We start from the raw sequence: 21,298 nt of genomic DNA, 5'->3' as shown, positions 1-21,298 counted from the left end.
AGGTTGGTGGCAGAAGCTTCCAGTGGCTTCCCTGGCTAGCTTTGGCTTGTGCAGCCGAGTCCCCAGCCCAACGGTTCTGCTTTGAACCAGTCAATGTGGAAGTGTCTTTGCCGAGTGCTGAAGCCTGTTTCTTCAGAGTGATCCCCACCCTTCCCTTTGCTAACTGATGCAGTTATTTGGCTACACTATTATGCATTAAGGAGTTTTGCTACAGGTAGTTTTTACTCATGGCTGTTTACTTCCTTACCTAAGAAAGGAGCCCATTTGTTCCCAGAGGGGACCCCCCTGTTTCTCAACCGTTAGCGTATGGTATTCCCAGTGTGTCGTTCCCTGACTGAGACTCCTCTGCTTTCACTTTGGCTCATTCTCCTCATGTAGATAAGCAGTTAGTATGTTTTCACCTGCTGATCCAGTATTTAAGAAAAAGAATAATCAGCCTCCTGATTGAAGAAATTGAGAGATGATGATGACATTAGCTATTCCTTTTGCCTAAAAGAACTGGAACCTTAAGTTCCATTACCTTTTCCTGATGGTTAAACGGGTTTCCAGCATCGTTATGGCATCTGAACAAGCAGATGAAGACTGTCCTTTCCCCATAATTAATTCTTGTTTCTCTTGTCATTTGCCTTCTGAATTCCTGGATAAACTCGAGTGTTGTTCCTGAGTTTAAAAATCCTGGGAAGGGATTAATGATTGTTTCATAGATGTTAAGAATCCTTTCTTGGGCTCTCCATTATATAAATTAATAGTCAGTCTTCCATTTTGGCCAGTCCTCAAAACAAACATTTTATAGGACTGTGGACTGTGTGTGTTTTCCCTTGTCTCCGGTGTGACAGTTGGTCTGTTTTCTGTTCTCAGATGCTGGAGAACCAGATGGAGGTGCGGAAAAAGGAGATCGAGGAGCTCCAGAGCCAGGCCCAGGCCCTGAGTCAGGAGGGGAAGAGCACTGACGAGGTGGACAGCAAGCGCCTCACTGTGCAGACCAAGTTCATGGAACTGCTGGAGCCCTTGAATGAAAGAAAGCATAATCTGCTGGCCTCTAAAGAGATCCATCAGTTCAACAGGGATGTGGAGGATGAGATTGTAAGTAGACCATCACTATGCAAGGGGCTTTTCCATAAACTTCCTTACCTGTCCTGCCTTAATTAGGACATTCTTGCTTCTTTGTTAGACTGACTTTGGGCTGCATTGGTGAGTTGGGCTGTGAAAGCCCATGCTTTTATATATTCATACAAAATGCAACTCTACTGTTCTCTTTGACATTCTAAAGATGTTCTAGGCTTTTACTGCCCCTAGAATAGTAGTTTTAAAAATAAATTAAGGGTGAGGACTCGAGGGGATCCAGCAGCGAGGATGAAGTAAGCTTTGAAAGACTAGCCCTCACCTTGTACTGGGCAAGAAGGGCAGGCTCCTCGGGCAGCCCTTCCCAGTGGGATCGAATACGCCTTCTCTCTCAAGCTGGCCTCCCTGCTAATCTTCTATTGCACTTTTGTTTGCATCAAGTATTTGTTCTTTTTGAGTGGTCCTGACCACCTAAATTTGTAATTTTTTCCAGTTGTGGGTTGGAGAGAGGATGCCTTTGGCAACTTCCACAGATCATGGCCACAACCTCCAGACTGTGCAGCTGTTAATAAAGAAAAATCAGGTAAGCATTTCTGCTTGGGCTAGCTCAGTCTGATAAATAATTGCTCCAAATTACAGAGCAGAGAATGTGTGAGAGCTTTGAAGGTTCACTATTTCCCCTTGGCCCTCATGAAACAGCCTGCCATTGCGTCTCAGCAAGCCTTTTTTGTGTGTTCCCCGTTCCCACAGACCCTCCAGAAAGAAATCCAGGGGCACCAGCCTCGCATTGATGACATCTTTGAGAGGAGCCAAAACATTGTCACCGACAGCAGCAGCCTCAACGCCGAAGCCATTCGACGGAGGCTCGCTGACCTCAAGGAGCTATGGGGTCTCCTCATTGAGGAGACCGAGAAGCGCCACAGGCGGCTTGAGGAGGCTCACAGGGCCCAGCAGTACTACTTCGATGCTGCTGAGGCTGAGGCGTGGATGAGCGAGCAAGAGCTGTACATGATGTCTGAGGAGAAGGCCAAGGTGAGCGACGTTTCCAGCTTTGCCCTAAGAGCCTCCAACTCAGACCCCGAGCTTGTTTTCTGCCGGTGGCTGTGTCTTTGTGAAACATTTCATTGTTGCCTTCAAGTGTCACAGGTGGGAGGGCACCACATGCATTAAGGTGGCTGGAATCTGGCTATTTCTCCTTGACACAGAATCTTCTTGTGTGAGTCCTGACATGTCATTAAGACTGAGTTTCTCTTCTCGTTTTTTCCTTCTTTTTTTTTTTTTAATAGATATTTGCTAGAGTCCTTTTTCCTCTCTTTAATTAATAGAATTACCTAAACTTTACAAGATGCTTTTGAGACAATTTGAAAGTTTTTAGAGTTCCAAGATGCAGTCATCTACACAGGTGTTAGACTGTGAGGAGTCTCAGCCAGCCAGGATACACTTGGTTTCCTGGGCTTTACCCTGTACCTCAGAGGGGTCTCACTCATTCTGTATGATCCTAGTGTTCGTCTTTCACAGAGGCCTCCCACGTGCATACAGTCCAGTTCATATTGATGCTCCTTATGGTTTTGTTCTTTCTGATGATTCTTCCTTCCACCCATGATGCCGTCAGCTGGTCTTGCCTTAAGGTGGTGTCAGTCAGAGGGGGCGACTGTGGTTGTGACCCCATCTTTGCAGGATGAGCAGAGCGCCGTCTCCATGTTGAAGAAGCACCAGATTCTGGAACAAGCCGTGGAGGACTATGCAGAGACTGTGCATCAGCTCTCTAAGACCAGCCGGGCCCTGGTGGCTGACAGCCATCCGGAAAGGTGAGTACTGTTTTATCAAGAGACTGGCCTATTGGTTCCTCCCAGGGAGGGTCTCTTATTCTGTCCCAATGCCAAAGGAAATGGATGACAGCATTGAGTAACTGGTGATGTAGGTCTTTGGGAAGCATTTTTAAAATAGACCCAACAGGTCTGTGCTGAATGGGAAGGGTGAACTATTACATTAGGAAATTGTTCTTGTGGTTTAAATATCTCTTGTGAGCCTAGGCCCTCTTGAAAAATTATTGGTGCCATGAGGCAAAACTACAAATTGATTTGCATAGATACAAGTTATCAAAACCTACCCTTGGGTTGAAAGTCATCCAGTTTAGGAAAATGATGATGAGTTTGAGCAGGAGCAGTGAACAAGAATGCACAGATCTGTAAAATAATTGAGCTCCCACAAAGAGCAGGATGATACCGCTTCCTCACTCTTGCATGTCAAGTCCTTCAAGCACGTTGGGAGTTACAGAAGATATGTGTGTGGTACTTGCCAATTTTATACCATGTTCACAGGTTGACTTCAGTGGCAGTTATCTTAGGCTTGCTATGTAACTGCCTTCGTAACTCAGGAAGAGAATCGGCTTTGTGTGGTAACTAAGGGAGGTTGAAGATGCAGTCAGTGGTGGCTGTGTTGGTGTAGGGGGTCCTTCATGTATTCATGATAGAAGTCCCAGGAAAGTGGCCTTCCTAGTCTCTAGGGACCGGCATCAAGAAGTCCTTGTCTCTTTGATTTCCTGTTACAAGACAGTCATGGGGGGGGGGGGGGCGGGGGAGGGGGATGCAGTACTCCCAGGACCCACTTGACAGGAGTGGCAGGGGAGAGAACACACCCCAGAGAAGGTGGAGGTGTGTGCCAGACAGGGTTATCTTTTGTCCCTTAAGTAGCATGGTTCTTGAGAGGGGAAGATAGCTCCTGGATTTTTCATTAACTTGTACACGTCAAAGGAAATCCTGACTTAACAGAGCCAGCAGTGCAGAGTTAGGGTTTCTCCTCCTCGCCACCTCCCCCCATCATCACAGGATGGCCATCAGCCTTAATTACTGGGTTTTTTTTTATGTGTTGGCTCTTCATTACTCGTCAAATTTCAGAGTTTTATTTTTTAGGCCAAATAGGTGAATCGGAAGTTTCCTTTGAGAAATTTTATGTAAGATGTTTTCTTGGCATTTTCCCTTCAATTGTTTTCTCCCTGAAGAAAATTTGACATTTAAGGTCCTTTACCTGTTGCCCCTCCCACCCCCGTTTCCAGTGAGCGCATCAGCATGCGGCAATCCAAAGTGGACAAGCTGTACGCGGGTCTGAAAGACCTGGCCGAAGAGCGGAGGGGCAAGCTGGACGAGAGGCACAGGCTCTTCCAGCTCAACCGGGAGGTGGACGACCTGGAGCAGTGGATCGCTGAGAGGGAGGTGGTCGCAGGGTCGCATGAGTTGGGGCAGGACTACGAGCATGTCACGGCAAGTACCCTGGGCAGAGCAGGGGTGGCCATGCAGGGTGCACTGGGCAGGGGTGCTTGCTTGACTCCTTATCTGTGAGCACATTGGACACCCTGGACTCAGATCAGAGGTCACGGGGTTTAGTTCCAGCTCGGCTTTTTATTGCCAGGCAAACTCTGACTTAGCTTGTCTGACCTCTCCATGCCTTTCTCCAGTAGTGAAAGGAGATGGAGCCAGGGCCTTGCTCTGCAACAGAGGGCAAGAAGGAAGCCTGATTTGAGTTTTAGAGCTAAGACCTGTGACATCACGCATATCGTTTCTTTCCAAAGGACATTCATGTGATCAAGAAATAAAATGTTCATAGTAGTCTTACCGATTTTCTTCGTGATTATTCCTGTTTCAGATGTTACAAGAACGATTCCGGGAATTTGCCAGAGACACAGGGAACATTGGACAGGAGCGTGTGGACACAGTCAATCACATGGCAGATGAGCTCATCAACTCTGGTCATTCGGATGCCGCCACCATCGCCGAGTGGAAAGATGGGCTCAACGAAGCCTGGGCTGACCTCCTGGAGCTCATCGACACGAGAACACAGATTCTCGCCGCCTCTTATGAACTGCACAAGTTTTACCATGATGCCAAGGAGATCTTTGGGCGCATACAGGACAAACACAAGAAACTCCCCGAGGAGCTTGGGAGAGATCAGAACACAGTGGAGACCTTACAGAGAATGCACACCACGTTTGAGCATGACATCCAGGCTCTGGGCACTCAGGTGGGTTAGGGAGATGCCCATGGGTGGTGGGGAGCATCTTTGTGCATCACTGAGGATCTCTCTCCATTCCTTGGCTCCTCAAAACATGCGTCAAAGAATTGCCCAAATTAAACACACACACCTCTACACACACATTGTTATAGTGCTCCATTTAGGAGAATTCAGTCCATAAAATTCTCAGTTTGACACATGTACAGACATCATTAAGTGAATATCCCCACAATTAAAATAAACAAACCAGATGCACCTGCAAACATTTGCAAGTTCTAGACCTTCTCAGCAAGAATTAGTACTATGTTAGTGTATTCACCCAGAATAATTTCTAAAATAATATCTTATTATTTTCCATCCATCAGGGTCTGAGTTATATGTCTGGAAAGAGGGAAAACAAGAGTCTAATGCTTTAACATGCCTGGTCTCCCCACTGCCCCTGTCTGAAATGCCTAACACAAAGACTTTCTTTAAAAGATGTTTGACAAAGTGGTAACAGTATAGCAGTAAGAACTTATAGTATAATCATGCTTCAGTTCCCTCTCTAATCTCTGCACAGTGTCTTGTTCAGTCTTCTGACTTTCAGATGAAAAATAAATTGTATCTTTTTCTCCTAAACTTCATAGTTCTAAAAAAGAAGGCAGTTGGGGGCGCCTGGGTGGCGCAGTCGGTTAAGCGTCCGACTTCAGCCAGGTCACGATCTCACGGTCCGTGAGTTCGAGCCCCGCGTCAGGCTCTGGGCTGATGGCTCAGAGCCTGGAGCCTGTTTCCGATTCTGTGTCTCCCTCTCTCTCTGTCCCTCCCCCGTTCATGCTCTGTCTCTCTCTGTCCCAAAAATAAATAAACGTTGAAAAAAAAAAAAAAGAAGGCAGTTGTATTAAAGATACCAGCCTAGAGTAGATTAGAAGTTTTGTTCTTGTCTGTTAGGAGCACGTTGGTAATCCAGGGCATGGATCGGCTAACTTCTTCCATGCGCAGATGGTAAATATTTTCAGCTTTGTGGGATGCATGGTCCCTGTTGCAAATACTCAGCGTGGCTATTGTAGCATAGGCTGCTCTAGACAATACGAAAATGAAGGAGCATGACTGCATACCAGTGAACCTTTATTTCTGAAAACACATGGTCAAGATTTGACTATGGACTTGACCCCTATCCAGTGCCATTGTCCTTACCATTCTTTGGTCTGCTTTGGGGTTTTGTCTGGAGGAACCACCTTTACCACCATTGTCTTCTCACCTATTAGAAACAGATCACAGTTGGGGTTGTGCATGGGGCTCCATGTATATTAAGTGACTTTAGCTTTTCCACCAAGGAGATAGAACGTATTGAGGAAATATTTGAAAATAGGTACATGGAGTGGCCGAGGGTCTGTATGAAGCAGAATTTAGGAGGGTCTACCATGTACCTTAAGCATTTCCAATCTTTCCTTCAGAGCTGGAGGACTCCCCAGCTCTGTGACAACTTGTCAGCTTCACATTCAGAGGCTTTCATTGCACATGAGGTCCTGGAGCACCACGTGAATGAATGAGGATCCATAACAATGCAGTCTCACCTGTGTTTGGAGTAAGGCCCCGTAGAGGGGCAGATGCCAGTTTGAACCGGGCCTGCTGCTCTGTATCACTGCAAGTTTAATTTACCTCTCTAGGCTTCTGTTCCCTAATGCTTTGAGGATTGAGATGTTGTTTGCAAAAGATACGTCCCTGTGAGAGCTCTGTAAGTGTTCTCTGGGAGAACCTCTGAGATCCCTAGAGGCAGAGCTAGAACACATCTTACCAACAGGAGGTCTTTCCTCTGTACCTGTAAAAATCACTTAGTTTTAGAACTTCAGCAGACCCCAGAGATGATGGAGTTGCTCTCTTATTTTCTTCATTAAATCCCTTCACCTTGGGGCGCCTGGGTGGCTTAGTCGGTTAAGTGTCCGACTTCGGCTCAGGTCATGATCTCACGGTCCGTGGGTTCGAGCCCCACGTTGGGCTCTGTGCTGACAGCTCAGAGCCTGGAGCCTGTTTCAGATTCTGTGTCTCCTTCTCTCTGTGACCCTCCCCCGTTCATGCTCTGTCTCTCTCTGTCTCAAAAATAAATAAACGTTAAAAAAAAATTTAGAAAAAAAAAATAAATAAATCCCTTCACCTTGTGAGACTCAGACTGATGAGGGTGCCCATCTCATCTTGAGGGTGGACAGGAGTTCACTCCCTTGAGTCTTGAGAGTCTCCACCTCACCATACCTGCTGGATGAGGCCATTTGCATTTCTAATAGTATGCATGCCCCTTCTGCAAATGTCCACCTAATCCAGTTTACTGTAACAGAATCAGAATAGAGGGAAGGCACTTGGTGCAGGCTCCCAGAAGCCATTGGTGTTTCTTTCCTGGCCCTTTAACCCTCACACCGGCCCACTCCATTCTGCACTGGAGCCTTAGGACATTTGCATGCAGTGGTGGTCTTCAGTGACTTCTTAAAGCAGTGGTTCATTTGTGTGGGAATTTTCACTTTTGCTATCCCTCCTCCACCTTGTTTTTTGTTCGCTTGGTTGGTTTTGGATTGTTTTGTTTTAAAACAACCAGAGGCACAGGAAAAGATTTTGGGTTTTTGTTTGGGCTTTTTTAACTGTAGGGAAAGGTTTGGTTAGTCATATAGGAAATTAGCTTTTCAATAATTTCTTAGGAACTTGCTCATTGTAATTTGAATTATACCTGAGCCATAATTGTAGATTTGCAGAAGTCAGGATATGAAAATCAGATCATCATGGAAAACAAACTTCACTGAATCTTTTGTAGAAATTTGTTTTCCTTAACCTCCCACCACCTAAAGTCCTTTTGTGTGGTCCGGGTCAGTATCTTCCCCCCTGAAAGCCCCAGTGTTGTCCATCCCTGCTCCTTTTCTCCCCACATACATCCCCAGGTGATACTTATCGGCATACTCCCCCAACAGACCTCTAAAGGCTCCTGCAGTCCTGGATGACAGTTGTCTGCGAACTTTGATTACATAGCCTCAGTAAATAAAGATTGAATGTCTATTCCCCCATATGTATGTATTTTTAATTAGATGTTTTATGCAGTACAGCACTACTAATGTGCAAGAGAAAAATCTACTTTCTCTTGTAAAGGCCTGTCTTCATTCCATTCCCTCCTCAAAAGAAGGTGAAAGCTGATCCTTGTTCTCCCCTTTATCACATAGAAAGTAGATATTAGGTGCACTGTCTGCACTTTGCTTTTTTGATAGAGCCATCATTCTGGAACACTTTTCATGTGTATGTAGGGCCTTTACTCATTCTTTTTCATGACTCTGGAAGAGCCTTATTAATGCAACCGGATTCTCACTGATGAACATTTATTTTCAGTCTTAGGGTTTTGCAGACACTACTACAATGAATGATGTATATTTCATTTCCTAAATGTGCATAACTCTATCCAGGATAAATTCCCCAAAGTGGACTCATATATCAGAAGGTACCTATGTTTGTAATTTTGATACATACTGCCCATGCCTTCTGCAGGAGCTGTAAACCATTGTCCTGTCATTCGTGAATCAGCTCACTGGCAGAGACATCATCAGACTTGAATTTTTGCCAACTAATAGATGACAAATTCTAGTGTCTCCATGGAACATCTTTTCCTAATACCCATTTACATTTCTTGTTCTGCAAAGTTTTTATTGAAATATGGCTGGTGAAAATTTCACCTTCTTAGACATCATCAGTCAGCTTTTTTTTTTTTTTTAATTAATTAATTTTGAGAGGGAGAGAGTGTGAGCAGGATAGGGGCAAAGAGAAAGGGAGAGATAGAATCCCAAGCAGGCTCCACTCTGTCAGTACAGAGCCCAGTGTGGCTTGATCTCACAAACTGTGAGATCATGGCCTGAGCCAAAATCAAGAATCAGATTCTTAGCCCACTGAGCCACCCAGGTGCCCCTGCATCAGTCAATTTTTTGAGCTATGTTAGATTCTGTATTTTTGTTTTTCAAGTTGAACTGTCACATGTGAGCACTCTTACAGATAATTCATACGTTGTTTTCATGAGCAACATCACATAATAATGGAAAACTTGTTTTCAAAGTGAATTCTTCATGGCAGTTCCTGTTTCATGATAAAAGTACCATCTGTACGCTGCAGGAACAGATTACATGCTAATTTTTTTTTTTACTATATTTGAGTATGTACCTTGTGCTTTCTGTACTGTCTTTACATCCCAGCCTACCTCCAGTAGACCTAACCAAGGTGTCCTGCCCAGAGACAGTCCTGTAGTATTTCACTGTCTCACCATTTACACTGAACTCAATAATCTAGTTCAGTACATTTATAGTGAACTTGATTTTTCCAATGTGGGTGAAATTGTGAGCCTGTTGGGATGCAGGGGCCCTGTTTTGACTTGGTGGTCCCATTAGTGGGCAGGCAGAACAGCATGTGGTGTGCATGAAGGGAGCGGTGGGGCAATGGAGAGAAGGCCCACCTGTCTGATCTGGCTCATTCCCCACTGTGGCTTTGCAGGTCAGGCAGCTGCAGGAGGATGCGGCCCGTCTACAGGCAGCCTACGCGGGTGACAAGGCTGATGACATCCAGAAGCGGGAGAATGAGGTCCTGGAAGCCTGGAAGGCCCTGCTGGATGCCTGTGAGGGCCGCAGGGTGCGGCTGGTGGACACGGGGGACAAGTTCCGCTTCTTCAGCATGGTACGAGACCTCATGCTGTGGATGGAAGATGTCATCCGGCAGATTGAAGCCCAGGAGAAGCCAAGGTAACCTTCGTGGCCTCCTGGGTGGGAGGAGATCTGGCTTCCTGACCCCAGGTGATTTCGAGAGAGAGCTTCTCAGGAGAACCAGGGACCTCTGTGGATAGCTTCAAGGCCAGAACAGGATTGGTGGCAGTTTGGGACAGCTTCCATTGCGTTAGCTGTCTCTAGCACACAGTTGCCAGGGAAACAGGGCACAGTATTTTCTTTTTTTTTTTTTTTTTTTTTTTTTTTCCCAACGTTTTTTATTTATTTTTGGGACAGAGAGAGACAGAGCATGAACGGGGGAGGGGCAGAGAGAGAGGGAGACACAGAATCGGAAACAGGCTCCAGGCTCCGAGCCATCAGCCCAGAGCCTGACGCGGGGCTCGAACTCACGGACCGCGAGATCGTGACCTGGCTGAAGTCGGACGCTTAACCGACTGCGCCACCCAGGCGCCCCCAGGGCACAGTATTTTCAAGCCCTCTATATGTCCCCATCCCCATGCTCCACACTCACTGCTGCCTTCCTGCTCCCTCTGGGCCTCATGCTTCAAGCAGCCATATGCCTTGGGCATGACTAGCTCTACTTCATCATTGGAATGAGATGGCTTTTTTTTTGAGTTATTTTTCTGTATCTGTTAGATTAAAAACCACTCTATCCCTTTTCATACATGTTACAAAAGATGTCTCTTATTCCTTACCATCGCTTAAATGGCATCTTGAGATGATTATTTAATATTTGTTTGGGATCTTCTCTTTGGCCATGTTTGATGCAAAGCAGTGAAGAGAAGCTAATAGATGAACAGGCAGGTACATACACAACTCCAGTTGACCCCTGCCAGCCCCACCCCCCAGTGTAATAGAGAAGAAATATTCTTATTACTGTATATATATATATAAAAGCAGCTGTATTTCCCAGATCAGGACTTTAGGTTTTGATCCATGAGAAGTTCTCACAGCTCTACAGTTGTTGATTTCTAAGCTGGTTCCAGCTCTGGGTGCCTCTTTATGTCTCTGAATTAGGAGAGGATATATCTGCTGCTCTGAACATGTCCTGAACCTTTGGCACTAACCCATTAGGGTACAAAAGTTTGAACAGAAATCCAGTGGTTTTCCTGGCACCTGCCTGGAAACCTTTTTGAATTACTCAGGTGCTCACACACACACAGATGAGAGAAACCTTATTCTAAATGGTTAGGTTTTATCACTGGCCCTGAATTAGTCCATTATTATGCTTTAACCCAGCCTAAGCTCAGACTGTAAATCAGACCTGAAAGTCATATTGTACCATTGTATATTGTGCTAGTGAACAGTTCCTTGAAATTGATGACGTATTTTGAAACCTGCACATTTATTTGGAAAACTTGATCTCCTAAAGGAGGTATTATTTGTCTAATTTTAGGGATGTATCATCTGTTGAACTATTAATGAATAATCATCAAGGTATCAAAGCTGAAATCGATGCTCGTAATGACAGCTTTACAACTTGCATTGAACTTGGGAAATCCCTACTGGCAAGGAAGCACTATGCATCTGAAGAGGTAGGATGGCTGTTTGCTTTAGGGCCCTGGGGTGAGTGCAGCTGGTGTTAAGACATGAGATAACTTTCTTTTGTGAGTGTGTATGTATGTGTATATGCATGTACACACACACAGAGAAATATATATGTGCATTCATACATAGATATGCTTACATGTATTTCAAACTTCCTTGCTGCTCTCCTGTGTGTGTGGTATAGTTACACAAGAAGACTCTAGGCCCAGAGCCAATGAGTCTGGCACAGAAGACAATTTCTGAGGGCCCCAGGTTGGAGTTCCATCCTCTGTCACCTCCTCCATCAGTACTCAGCCTGGGTGCCACTCCTTATCTGTCACATGTCCTCTAGGTCAGCTTGCTATTAGTGGAAGGTTGCTAATTCCAGTTAGAATGATGGTAATACAGGGGTAAATGATGAGTCAGCATGTGTGACACACTTGATGAAAGGTTAGGTTGTTCTCTCAAAGAAGTCAGGGCTTTGCACCTCTCACTGTCCCCCTCTTCCTGAGTCTGTTTACCCTCCGGAGCTCCGGAATCTGGAGAGGGCTCAGTGCATTGTTGGCCTCCTCATGATAGCAGCTTTGGGTGGAGCCCAGCCTTCGTCTCAGTCCCTTCTGGAAGGCACATTGTCATGTTTTTCTCTCCAGTACACAAATTAACTGAGTAGTCCTTAGATACTCCCTAGCTTAGTAGTGGTCTCTACAGAAAATGTATTTTCTTCTTTGAAGTGGCCCATCAAGGGGAGGTTAGGAGGATGTGGTACAATCTGTTAAGCTGTCCCTGTTGTCCTTCTTTTCTCAAGATCAAGGAAAAGCTATTGCAGTTGACGGAAAAGAGAAAAGAAATGATTGACAAGTGGGAAGACCGATGGGAATGGTTAAGACTGAGTAAGGACATACTTAATTTTTCCATTCTTTTTGGGTGTCCATTGAAAGCATGCAAGTTTAGTTTCCTGTTTTAATTGATTTGATGTGATGTTATCACTTAATGATTTCTGGAGTTCTAAATACTTCTTCTTTAATGCCTTATTTCACCATTTCATGCTAAATATTTTTAAGTAGTTCCCTGTTCCCTGGGGTGTATTTATTACTGTTTATCCCATGATTGATCTCAGTGTTGTAAATGGGATTTGGGTGTTCTTTAGGAACAGACTGGAAATGACAACTCAGTATCCCTCTAGAAGAGTGCAGATTGAAGTCCCTTCCTCCTCCAGTTATCTTTAAGAGGAATTATTACTGCAGTCAAGAAGGTAGAGAGTTGGCCAGATTACCTCTTATATCTGGTGGTCTTAGTAGAAGGTTGGTAACTTAATAAACGCAACCAACTATAAAGGTTTTGCAGTGAGCTAGGCATTATTTTAAGTGTTTTATATATTTTTCTGCATTTATTCAAGTGAACCTCTGAGGTAGATTCTAATTTTCATCTGATTTTATAAAGGAATATGTGAGCTACCACAGAGTTTATAACATAGAGTATTGAGAATAGCATTTAATAATAGGTATGAACACTGAAGGTAGCCCAGCTCAAGCATTATTTGCCATACTTTGCCATTCTGCGTGTGTGGGGCTCTGGGCTCTGTTCATGTACTAGAACCCCATTCTCAGACACCAAGGGTGCTCACTAGAAACAGAACCCAGGAGGCCTTTTGTAAAATGTGTATAAAATACCAAATGAAGGCGCGTTACCCTTTGGGCTAGAGCCCTCTTTTGGAAAAGAAGTCCTGCTCTCGAACATTCTTTGGATGAGAATTTGGTCTATATGTTTTGAGAATGAGGAAAGCAGAAGCCTTAGCCCATATTGTCCCCACTTTCCAGAGTACTCCCCATATCCTTTCCTCCCTCTCAGCCCCTCAAAATAAAACTTATAACTACCATCCCAGAAAGGGTGGTTGATGAATGCCTGCTTCATCAGCCTAATCTTTGTGTGTAGACTGAATTCCTTCAGGGCTCTGAGGCTTGTCTCACTGATGTAGGGCTGAGTGAGTAGAGCATACCTTCTAGGCCTGCACTATTCTCTGTCCGATGTGGTAGCTACCATCCACAAGTGACTCTTGAGAGCTTGAAATGGAGCTGGTCCAAATTGAGAGGTGCTATAAGTATGAAATGTACATTGGATATCAAAGGCATAAGGAAAAAAAGTTCCATCTCTCATTTTTTTTATACTGCTTACATGTTGAAATGATACTAGTTTGATATATTAGGCTGTCTAAAATATACTTCTTAATTTGACCCGCTTGTTATTAAATTTCATCAGTTTATTTTTTTATGTGGCTACTAGAAAAGTTAAAGTTGGATATGTCGGTCACGTTACATTTTTGCTGGACAGCGCAGATTTAGACTATAGACTGGTTGTGTGGGCAGCTGCCACCAGAGGGCAGTGCCCTCCCTGATTGCCAGGACACCCTGCTGGCCAGCACTCACTCTTGGTACTCTGTGCAGTTTTGGAGGTCCACCAGTTCTCACGGGACGCCAGTGTGGCCGAGGCCTGGCTGCTCGGACAAGAGCCATACCTATCCAGCCGAGAAATAGGCCAGAGTGTGGATGAGGTGGAGAAGCTCATCAAGCGCCACGAGGCTTTTGAAAAGTCTGCAGCAACCTGGGACGAGAGGTTCTCTGCCCTGGAAAGGCTGACAACGGTAAGTGACTGCTGGATGCCAGGGGTGCTTTGCTTGTTGGTTCCCATTGGCAGCTGCTTCTGTCTGCTCACCACCTAGACCAGAGAATTCATGTTATTGTTCTGTTTTTAGAAACAGTGAGGACCTTCCTGAAGTGGTTGTTCTCTTGATCCAGGACCTGGAAGACTATCCAGGACAACTACTCCCTAAGTTACTCCTGGATACCTAGATTTGTGATCACTTTTACGATAGCTACCTGCCGGGGAATTGATTGAGTGGGCTTTGCTTTTCTCTTTTGATCTGTTTTTCTTCTTATATCTCATGAAAGCTTTGCTTTGTAGGTGAGTTTGTTAGTCTTGCAGTTTTCTTCAGGTTTTCAGAATTAGAATTTCTGTCAAGTAATAGCTGGATCCCAGACCATTGAAAATTCTCCCCATTCCTGATTGTTTCTTCTGTCACCATTAAAATTAAAGCTTTACAATAGGGCTTACTCACTGGTATTTCCTCTCCTATGACACTTGTACTCCTGGTAGAAAGCTGATCCTTTATGGTATACAAAAATGGTGTTCTTCCTGGTTTCTACAGGTCTGGGGACTTAAAACATACCTGCATACTTTGTGTCAAACGGAATACTTTTAGTACGTACATACTGCTTATGGAATGGCTTAGTTTCAATTAGACTACCCTGTGGCTTTTGTTTATGTGTTATTTGGGTTTGAGCTGAACACAAATGCCTACCACAGCACAAGAAGCTTTCTTGAGATTTATTGTAGCTCTGTGTCTGGTGTTTGAGCTCTGATGGGAAGTAAACGTGGACCCTCACGCTCAGGTGCTTTCTTCCTAAATGAAGTTGAAAGCTGCATAGTTGGTTTAGAAATTAAACCCATGTCCCAGGGGACATGCAAACCCCATGGAGTAGGCCTGTGTGTCACACAGATCTCTGTTTGCAGTAGTTTGGGGTTGTAGCTGCAGATCCTGTGATCCCAGTGCCATCTTGCTGGATGTTAAGAGTTTCTGGTTGTCTAGCGTGATCCAGTGTGGAAAACTCAGACAGGAGGGCTTTCTGGGTTCCTCTAGAACACTTTCCTTAATTGGAGCAGAGTTTGGGGCTCTGCTGAACATTATCGTGTTCTCTCTCAGTTGGAGTTACTGGAAGTGCGCAGACAGCAAGAGGAAGAGGAGAGGAAAAGGCGGCCGCCCTCTCCCGAGCCGAGCACGAAGGCTTCCGAGGAGATGGAGTCCCAGCAGCAGTGGTGAGTCATGGGCAGCCTGCCTTCCTCAAGTCTTAGTTTCAGTGGCAAGTGAGGTTTGGAGAGCATCTTTTCTAAGCTTGTGCTATGCTAGGCCTTGCCACATGCCCTTCCTCTTAATTCTGTAGAGTACTTAGAATCCGTGCAGTCACCCCAGGATGACATTGGAGAACAGGGACTTATCCACAGTCACATTGCTACTGTGTAGGCGGCAAAAGTGGAGCGTGGACAGTGCTCACTCAACTGCCTGCACACGCACGCACAAACACACCCTCACTCAGAATTTCCATGTGACTAAATGGATGGAGTGAACCACCCAGATTTCAGGCCAGTGATTATGTGGTGATATTTTTTGAATGTCCTTCACGTAAAGAACAGAAATTATTGTCTATTTCTGAAAAGCTAATTATTGTCTTGTGGTAAGAGCCCCATGCCAACCCTGAATGCTGCCTTTATTGGGGAGAAAAAGCATGCCTGTGGTCTTATTCTCTACCTAGAGTTGGTTTGGAACACTTGGGAAGTTCTTAAAAAGAAATTACGTTATGTAAAAGGGGGTTGCGTATGTTTTTCTAAGAGAAAATCTATAATAAAGTTGACTGATGTTCTTCTCTCTCATCCTGTTTTTCTCCCTCTCCTCCCTCTCCCTCCGTTCCCTCCTCTGTCCTCCTTCCCCGCTTTACCTAACAGGGATACCTCAAAAGGAGAGCAAGTTTCCCAGAACGGTTTGCCGACTGAACAGGGATCTCCACGGGTTAGTTACCGCTCTCAAACCTACCAAAACTACAAAAACTTTAATAGCAGACGGACAGCCAGTGACCAGCCGTGGTCTGGACTGTGAAGTTCACTACCATTTGTCAAGAACCACTCTTTCCAAATCCTGTTGGTTTGACCTTTTGGCTTCCACTTCACCCACAGTGTTAAAATTTTCCCTAATTCGTAGGCTTCCTTGGTTTCATATTTGTTTGCATTTAATTCATGTTTATTTGGGTCTTTTAATGATGGATGCTCAGTTGCCTTAAAGCAACATTCTTAATTTTTTGTTTATTTATTGTGAGCTTTTTACTTTATTAAGATTTTACAGCGAAAGCCTTACATGAGTTATTGAAATTAAATGAGATTACAGCAAAATGAAGAAGAAAACTAGAATCCGACAGGTATGACATCCAGTTATACTAACAGGGTGCAATACTGCACTACACAGAGCCCCCTTTACAGATGTTATTAACCTGCAATAGTTGAATAGGAACTAGGAAGACTGGGATAAGAGGAAGGAGATTCTTAGTACTAAGATTAAAACTGTAAGTCACCTGTGTCACATTCCATGAAGGATGCCTTTATTCATTGAAAATGAGCAAGGAAGAAAAGAGGGGTGTGGTTGGATCTACTTGGGAAGCGCTATTAATTTTAGGTGCAGAATCTGAAATGATTTTGAGACCCTTGGATTATTTATTTTTCCAAATGAGTTCCTCTCATTTTTTTCTGCCAAGACCTGAATTGAGACTTCTAGGCTTACTTGCAGCAAATAACGCAGCCAGCCTCAGGAGTGAAGTGCCTTTTGACCTCTGCCGCGCCCCGCACGTCTTGATCACTGTCGGCACCACCGTGACGCCCAATGTGGTGGGTGGCAGCGGCTCTCAGCATGTTTCGGAAGCCTGCCTCTCAGACTTCCAGGCCTCTTCATTCAGTTGATGACTTCAGGGTGTCAGACTGTTTAAGTTTTTCAAACAAACAGAACAGAAGCCTTTCTGGTTCACCCTGATTACTTGAACCATGCATGTGGTGGACCACCCCTAGGAGCCGTTGGACACCGCTTGGCTTCAGGAGTAATTTTAGTGTCTGTGTAGACAAATTTCGTTGTATGTCTCATATGGATCTTCTCATTTATTTTTCATTTTCTCACGACCTTTTGTGGAGTTCTCCAATAAGGAGTCTTTTAGGATGGCATTTATCAGACCACCAGCAGGGATTGAATATGTTTTAACATAAATTCTATTCCTTAGGAATAAAAGCTTATGAAAGAGGGGATTTCCTGGTACTGATAAAGACAGAACAGAACCAAATCCATACTACATCAAAGCCTTGTGAGACAGTCACTTGCTCATTTGCCATATTTAGATGTTAGTGAAATCAGAAACCTGTTTTGATATGTGTTTTCCATGAGTTAAGTCTGATTTGTCTTTTCATTTCATGATGCATGTCTTTTTTTTTTTTCTTTTGTCAGGATAACATCATATAGCATCTTGTTTGTTTTTCCTTATTTCTATGTACATATCTATCTACTTGTAACTGTAGATGGGTATATAGATAGATGCCAAGCTTCTTATGTTCTGGGGGTAGTGTGCACCATTATTGGGTCTCTGCCTTAAACACACCAAAATTCATTTTAGAAAAAACTACTGCTTTATCTTTTGGTTATTAGGGAGCCCTGACGTGTGTTTCTGGCTCCAAATTCTGTGTGTCATTGATCTATATGTATATATGTGATGTTTCATATATATATATATATGTTTAAATTTTATATCATCTGGAATAACACCCAATTTTATGCTTTTTTGTATTCAGAAGACAAAAAAAAGGAAAAAAAAAAACCACGTAAGCACAGAGAAGGAGTGCTATAATGTTTTTGGCATTTGTTCTCATGCCTATTTTTATCTAGATTTTTAAATTTGTAGCTTGCCAGAACAAATTTTTTATTATAATTGAAAAAAGAAAAGCCTTTTCATTCTTTTGAGTTGTGGTGCAGAGACTCAAGTTAATGAACTTGAAAATAGTGTTGCTTCATGCACTTAGAAAACCAATCAGGTGTTTCTTGTGCTACTAGTTGTCACGTTGCATTTATGCTCATTCACCTCCTGATTTAAAGATCTCAGGTGTACCCAGCCACTAAAGCACTCTGGACTAATCGCTAAAGAGAAGCAATGTGGGGGGGTGGGGAGCGGGGGGGGGGGGGGGGGGGGGCGAGTCACATGTATGGTCATAGCGCTATGATTTGCTTTTGATGTTTGTCTCTAGTGATGTGTTGTCTGTTGGCATGCTTCAGCACATGTCCATTAAAATTCATTTTGTTCCTTTTATTTCCCTTGTTTTCTTGGTTTAGTGATTCATTTGCATAAACATTAATTATCTCTGCATACTGGTTTGGGGTTTTCTCTTTCCTTCTAACTCTAAAGAAAAAAATTTTTGCTGCAGAATTTCCCCCAGAAGAGGCTTCCCTGGCCTTCACCTACCTTGAAGTCTGACCAAATGCTATATATGTTAGCCTTTTTTCAGAAAATGCTACTCCGTCCAGGTCACTGCTGTCACTAGCAGTTTTTAAGTCACAGCTGCAGCACTAATTTTTTTTAACCTGGTTTCTATACACACTAACCTTATGTTTCCCTGGACTCACCTGGCACAGGCCTTTCAGACCAAACTCACACTTCCTTCCCATCAGAAGTCTCCTGAAATTCCACACTAGAACAGATTTGTCAACTTCAAAATCCATTCACTTTCTTTGGACTCAGGGTTTTGTTTTTTGGTTGTTATTTCTCTTCCTGCATCTCTCCTTTAAAAGTGAAAGAAAAGAGAAATATTTAAATAGCCTGTCGCTCATAAGCACGCGTCTACAGGGTGTCACGAGACCAGGATAATCACACGTACACCCCCTCTCCCCGTGTCTTCCTGCCCTAAGACTCCATTTTCCACATTGCTTTGTGGGTAAAGGGTTCCGGTCACAAACACCCTTAAATTGCAAAGCCTCTCGTTCACCCTAAACCCTGATGGTGGCAGTGATAGTTTGTGTATGTGGAATAGAAACTCCTGACTCCCACGCACCCACGTAGATAGAAGACCTGAATGAGCGATCCAGTTCCTGAGAGTTGACATATCTGAGTGTTGAAGGCAGTGGTGGTCGTTCTACCATTTATCCTGCTGAGGTTGTTGCTGCTAACTTGTCATTTTGGTTCTGGGCAGCAGTGGTGGGGGACGTATCTAATGAACGTTGCCATTGACACCTCCATGTTTGTCCGTGTACAAGGGGTGCAGGTTGTCTGTAATCCACTAAAGCGTCAGCCACACCCAGCTTTAGTAACTTGCTAATCCCATGCCCTGGGTGTACCCGCCGGGGGCCGCGACAGTTAATGGTACACAGTTGATGGTACACAGGCTGAAAGCGATAATGAACCGAGACCCTACTGCATTTCCAAAGCCGAAAAGCCCTGAGGGTTACAATATAAATGAGCTTGGGAAGGAACAGCTCCCGAAGACGTCTCCAGCCTGCCGGTCAGAGCCGCGGGAAGCCTGGCTGTGTCTGGGCTTTCTCGTCTCAGTGCAGCAAGGCACCGTGATCAACCAACACGTGATGGGGAAGGCCCTGGTTCTGTCTGTGTTTGGGGGTAAATAGCCGTGTGGTGTTGAGTGACTGTGATTGGCTTTTCCAGCTCCTTTAACACAAACTACAACCCACTCACGATACAACTCCGGCAGATGTGGTTAAATTGATGTTTGTTGACTTGCCTCATTTCCTTCCAGCTCTTAAGTTCCAAAATCTAACTGGGATGGTAGATGTGAAATGCATGATTGTCATCCTAATTTCTGCATGTGTTTATGATGATGTGTTGAGGGGTGGGGGAGGAGAGCCAGAGCATTTTCAGAAACCGGAGGTCTTTCTTGTCTTACTCTGGGGGAATGCTGTGTAGTTCTGATAGAGTTGTCTGTCGACCTGTTTGTGAATGCCCTTTCGCTTCAACTTCCAGCTCTTCTGGTGACGTCCTTGGTTGTAAGGTGGCTGCTGTATAACGTCCACTCTCTCATATTTAATATGTGTGATTGTTCCTGTTGTCCTTTTGTTTTAAAGTAACCACAAGAGGAAATGATCTGAGTTCCATTAGAGAAAATGGATTGATCAGAGGAGCAGAGTGCAGTAAAACTCATCCTGGCATTTCGCTTTTCTCATCTTCCCATAAGCGGGCAGGCATTAATCCCTTCCCACCTTCTAATGTCCTTGGTGTCCAGCTGGCTTTGTGGGATGTTGCAATGGTTTTACTGTACTGCCTCGATCTGTGCCAGGCATTTATACACAGCCACGTGTGCGAGTCAGAGCGTATGTGGTCGCCCCTGTGGCTCACGGGGTTAGCTGAATGGCCTCTCCGCTGTCCCTAGATGGCAGAAGCGGTGGACACAAGCGAAATGGTCAACGGCGCCGCAGAGCAAAGAACAAGCTCAAAGGAGTCTAGCCCCATCCCCTCCCCCACGTCCGACCGCAAAGCCAAGACTGCCCTCCCGGCCCAGAGTGCCGCCACCTTGCCAGCCAGAACCCAGGAGACGCCTTCGGCCCAGATGGAAGGCTTCCTGAATCGGAAGCACGAGTGGGAGGCTCACAATAAGAAAGCCTCAAGCAGGTAACAGCAGCAAAGGCTAAGGCAGTAAGATGGGAAATCAGCCCATTAAAGAAAGAGGCATCCGCTTACAAGTTGAATTGGGGGGACAGGGGGTTGCTTGTGAAGTCCATTTGTTCTTGGCTTCCTGGGCGTCACGTTTTTCTTAGGGCTGACATTGGAAGTTGGGAGGAGAGTGCTTATTATTCACTTAATAATAATAAGTGCTTCTTATTCACAGAAAGAAGGTTAGTTAAGTGTGCATAAGAATTGCAAAAAAGGGGCCTTTCTAGTACTTCCTGAGAAGGAATGTGCTACATGGAGGCTAGGGAATCTTCCTTAAAGTGAAGTGTTCTTTCTTGTGAGATTTTTCTTAAGACATTCATTTCCCCAGATATATCTCCCTGTCGGTGTTTATATTCACTATCTCCCAATAAACCCTACTTTTATTATTTTACGGATAAGGAAATGGAGGTTCTGTGTGTTTAAAAAAGCCCATTCTTTAGAAACCTGGTAAATGGTGTTAACTGGGGTGAAATTCCTATCTGACTCCAAAGCCAGTGTGCTTAACCAGTAAACCATTCTGCCTGAGACCACCTTTTACAGTTGTACAGGTCAAACATTAGACCAGGAAATCCCATCTAAGCTGCCATCCACATTGAGTACAACATAAATTTATATGTTAATATAGGTAGGTGGCAGTAAAGTAACTTCTGATAAAATCAGTAAATCATGACAGTTTGCCATATCGTGGCGGGAAAGGCCATC

General features: G+C 44.5%; 1 protein-coding gene across 5 annotated transcripts in view; it reads left to right on the top strand.

Annotated features, from left to right (window-relative positions):
* The window catches only part of SPTBN1 (spectrin beta, non-erythrocytic 1), a 199,342-nt gene that overhangs the window by 168,326 nt on the left and 9,718 nt on the right, over positions 1-21,298 (top strand). For 4 of the 5 annotated variants that reach the window (XM_078444476.2, XM_078444477.2, XM_078444478.2 and 1 more), the window contains 13 exons: positions 859-1,083; positions 1,556-1,645; positions 1,813-2,094; positions 2,740-2,870; positions 4,118-4,322; positions 4,705-5,079; positions 9,556-9,800; positions 11,179-11,317; positions 12,115-12,199; positions 13,751-13,947; positions 15,067-15,179; positions 15,864-15,927; positions 20,316-20,554. In XM_078444476.2, coding sequence (XP_078300602.1) covers positions 859-1,083; positions 1,556-1,645; positions 1,813-2,094; positions 2,740-2,870; positions 4,118-4,322; positions 4,705-5,079; positions 9,556-9,800; positions 11,179-11,317; positions 12,115-12,199; positions 13,751-13,947; positions 15,067-15,179; positions 15,864-15,927; positions 20,316-20,554 — 2,390 coding nt within the window. Of the gene's footprint in view, positions 1-858; positions 1,084-1,555; positions 1,646-1,812; positions 2,095-2,739; positions 2,871-4,117; positions 4,323-4,704; positions 5,080-9,555; positions 9,801-11,178; positions 11,318-12,114; positions 12,200-13,750; positions 13,948-15,066; positions 15,180-15,863; positions 15,928-17,397; positions 18,251-20,315; positions 20,555-21,298 lie in introns of those variants that run through there. The other variant, XM_078444480.2, reaches the window with a different exon arrangement.

The sequence above is a fragment of the Panthera onca genome, chromosome A3 (assembly GCF_046562875.1).
Source record: "Panthera onca isolate mPanOnc1 chromosome A3, mPanOnc1 haplotype 2, whole genome shotgun sequence".
NCBI classification, from domain to species: domain Eukaryota; kingdom Metazoa; phylum Chordata; class Mammalia; order Carnivora; family Felidae; genus Panthera; species Panthera onca.
This window is presented reverse-complemented; position numbering and strand designations above follow the sequence as displayed.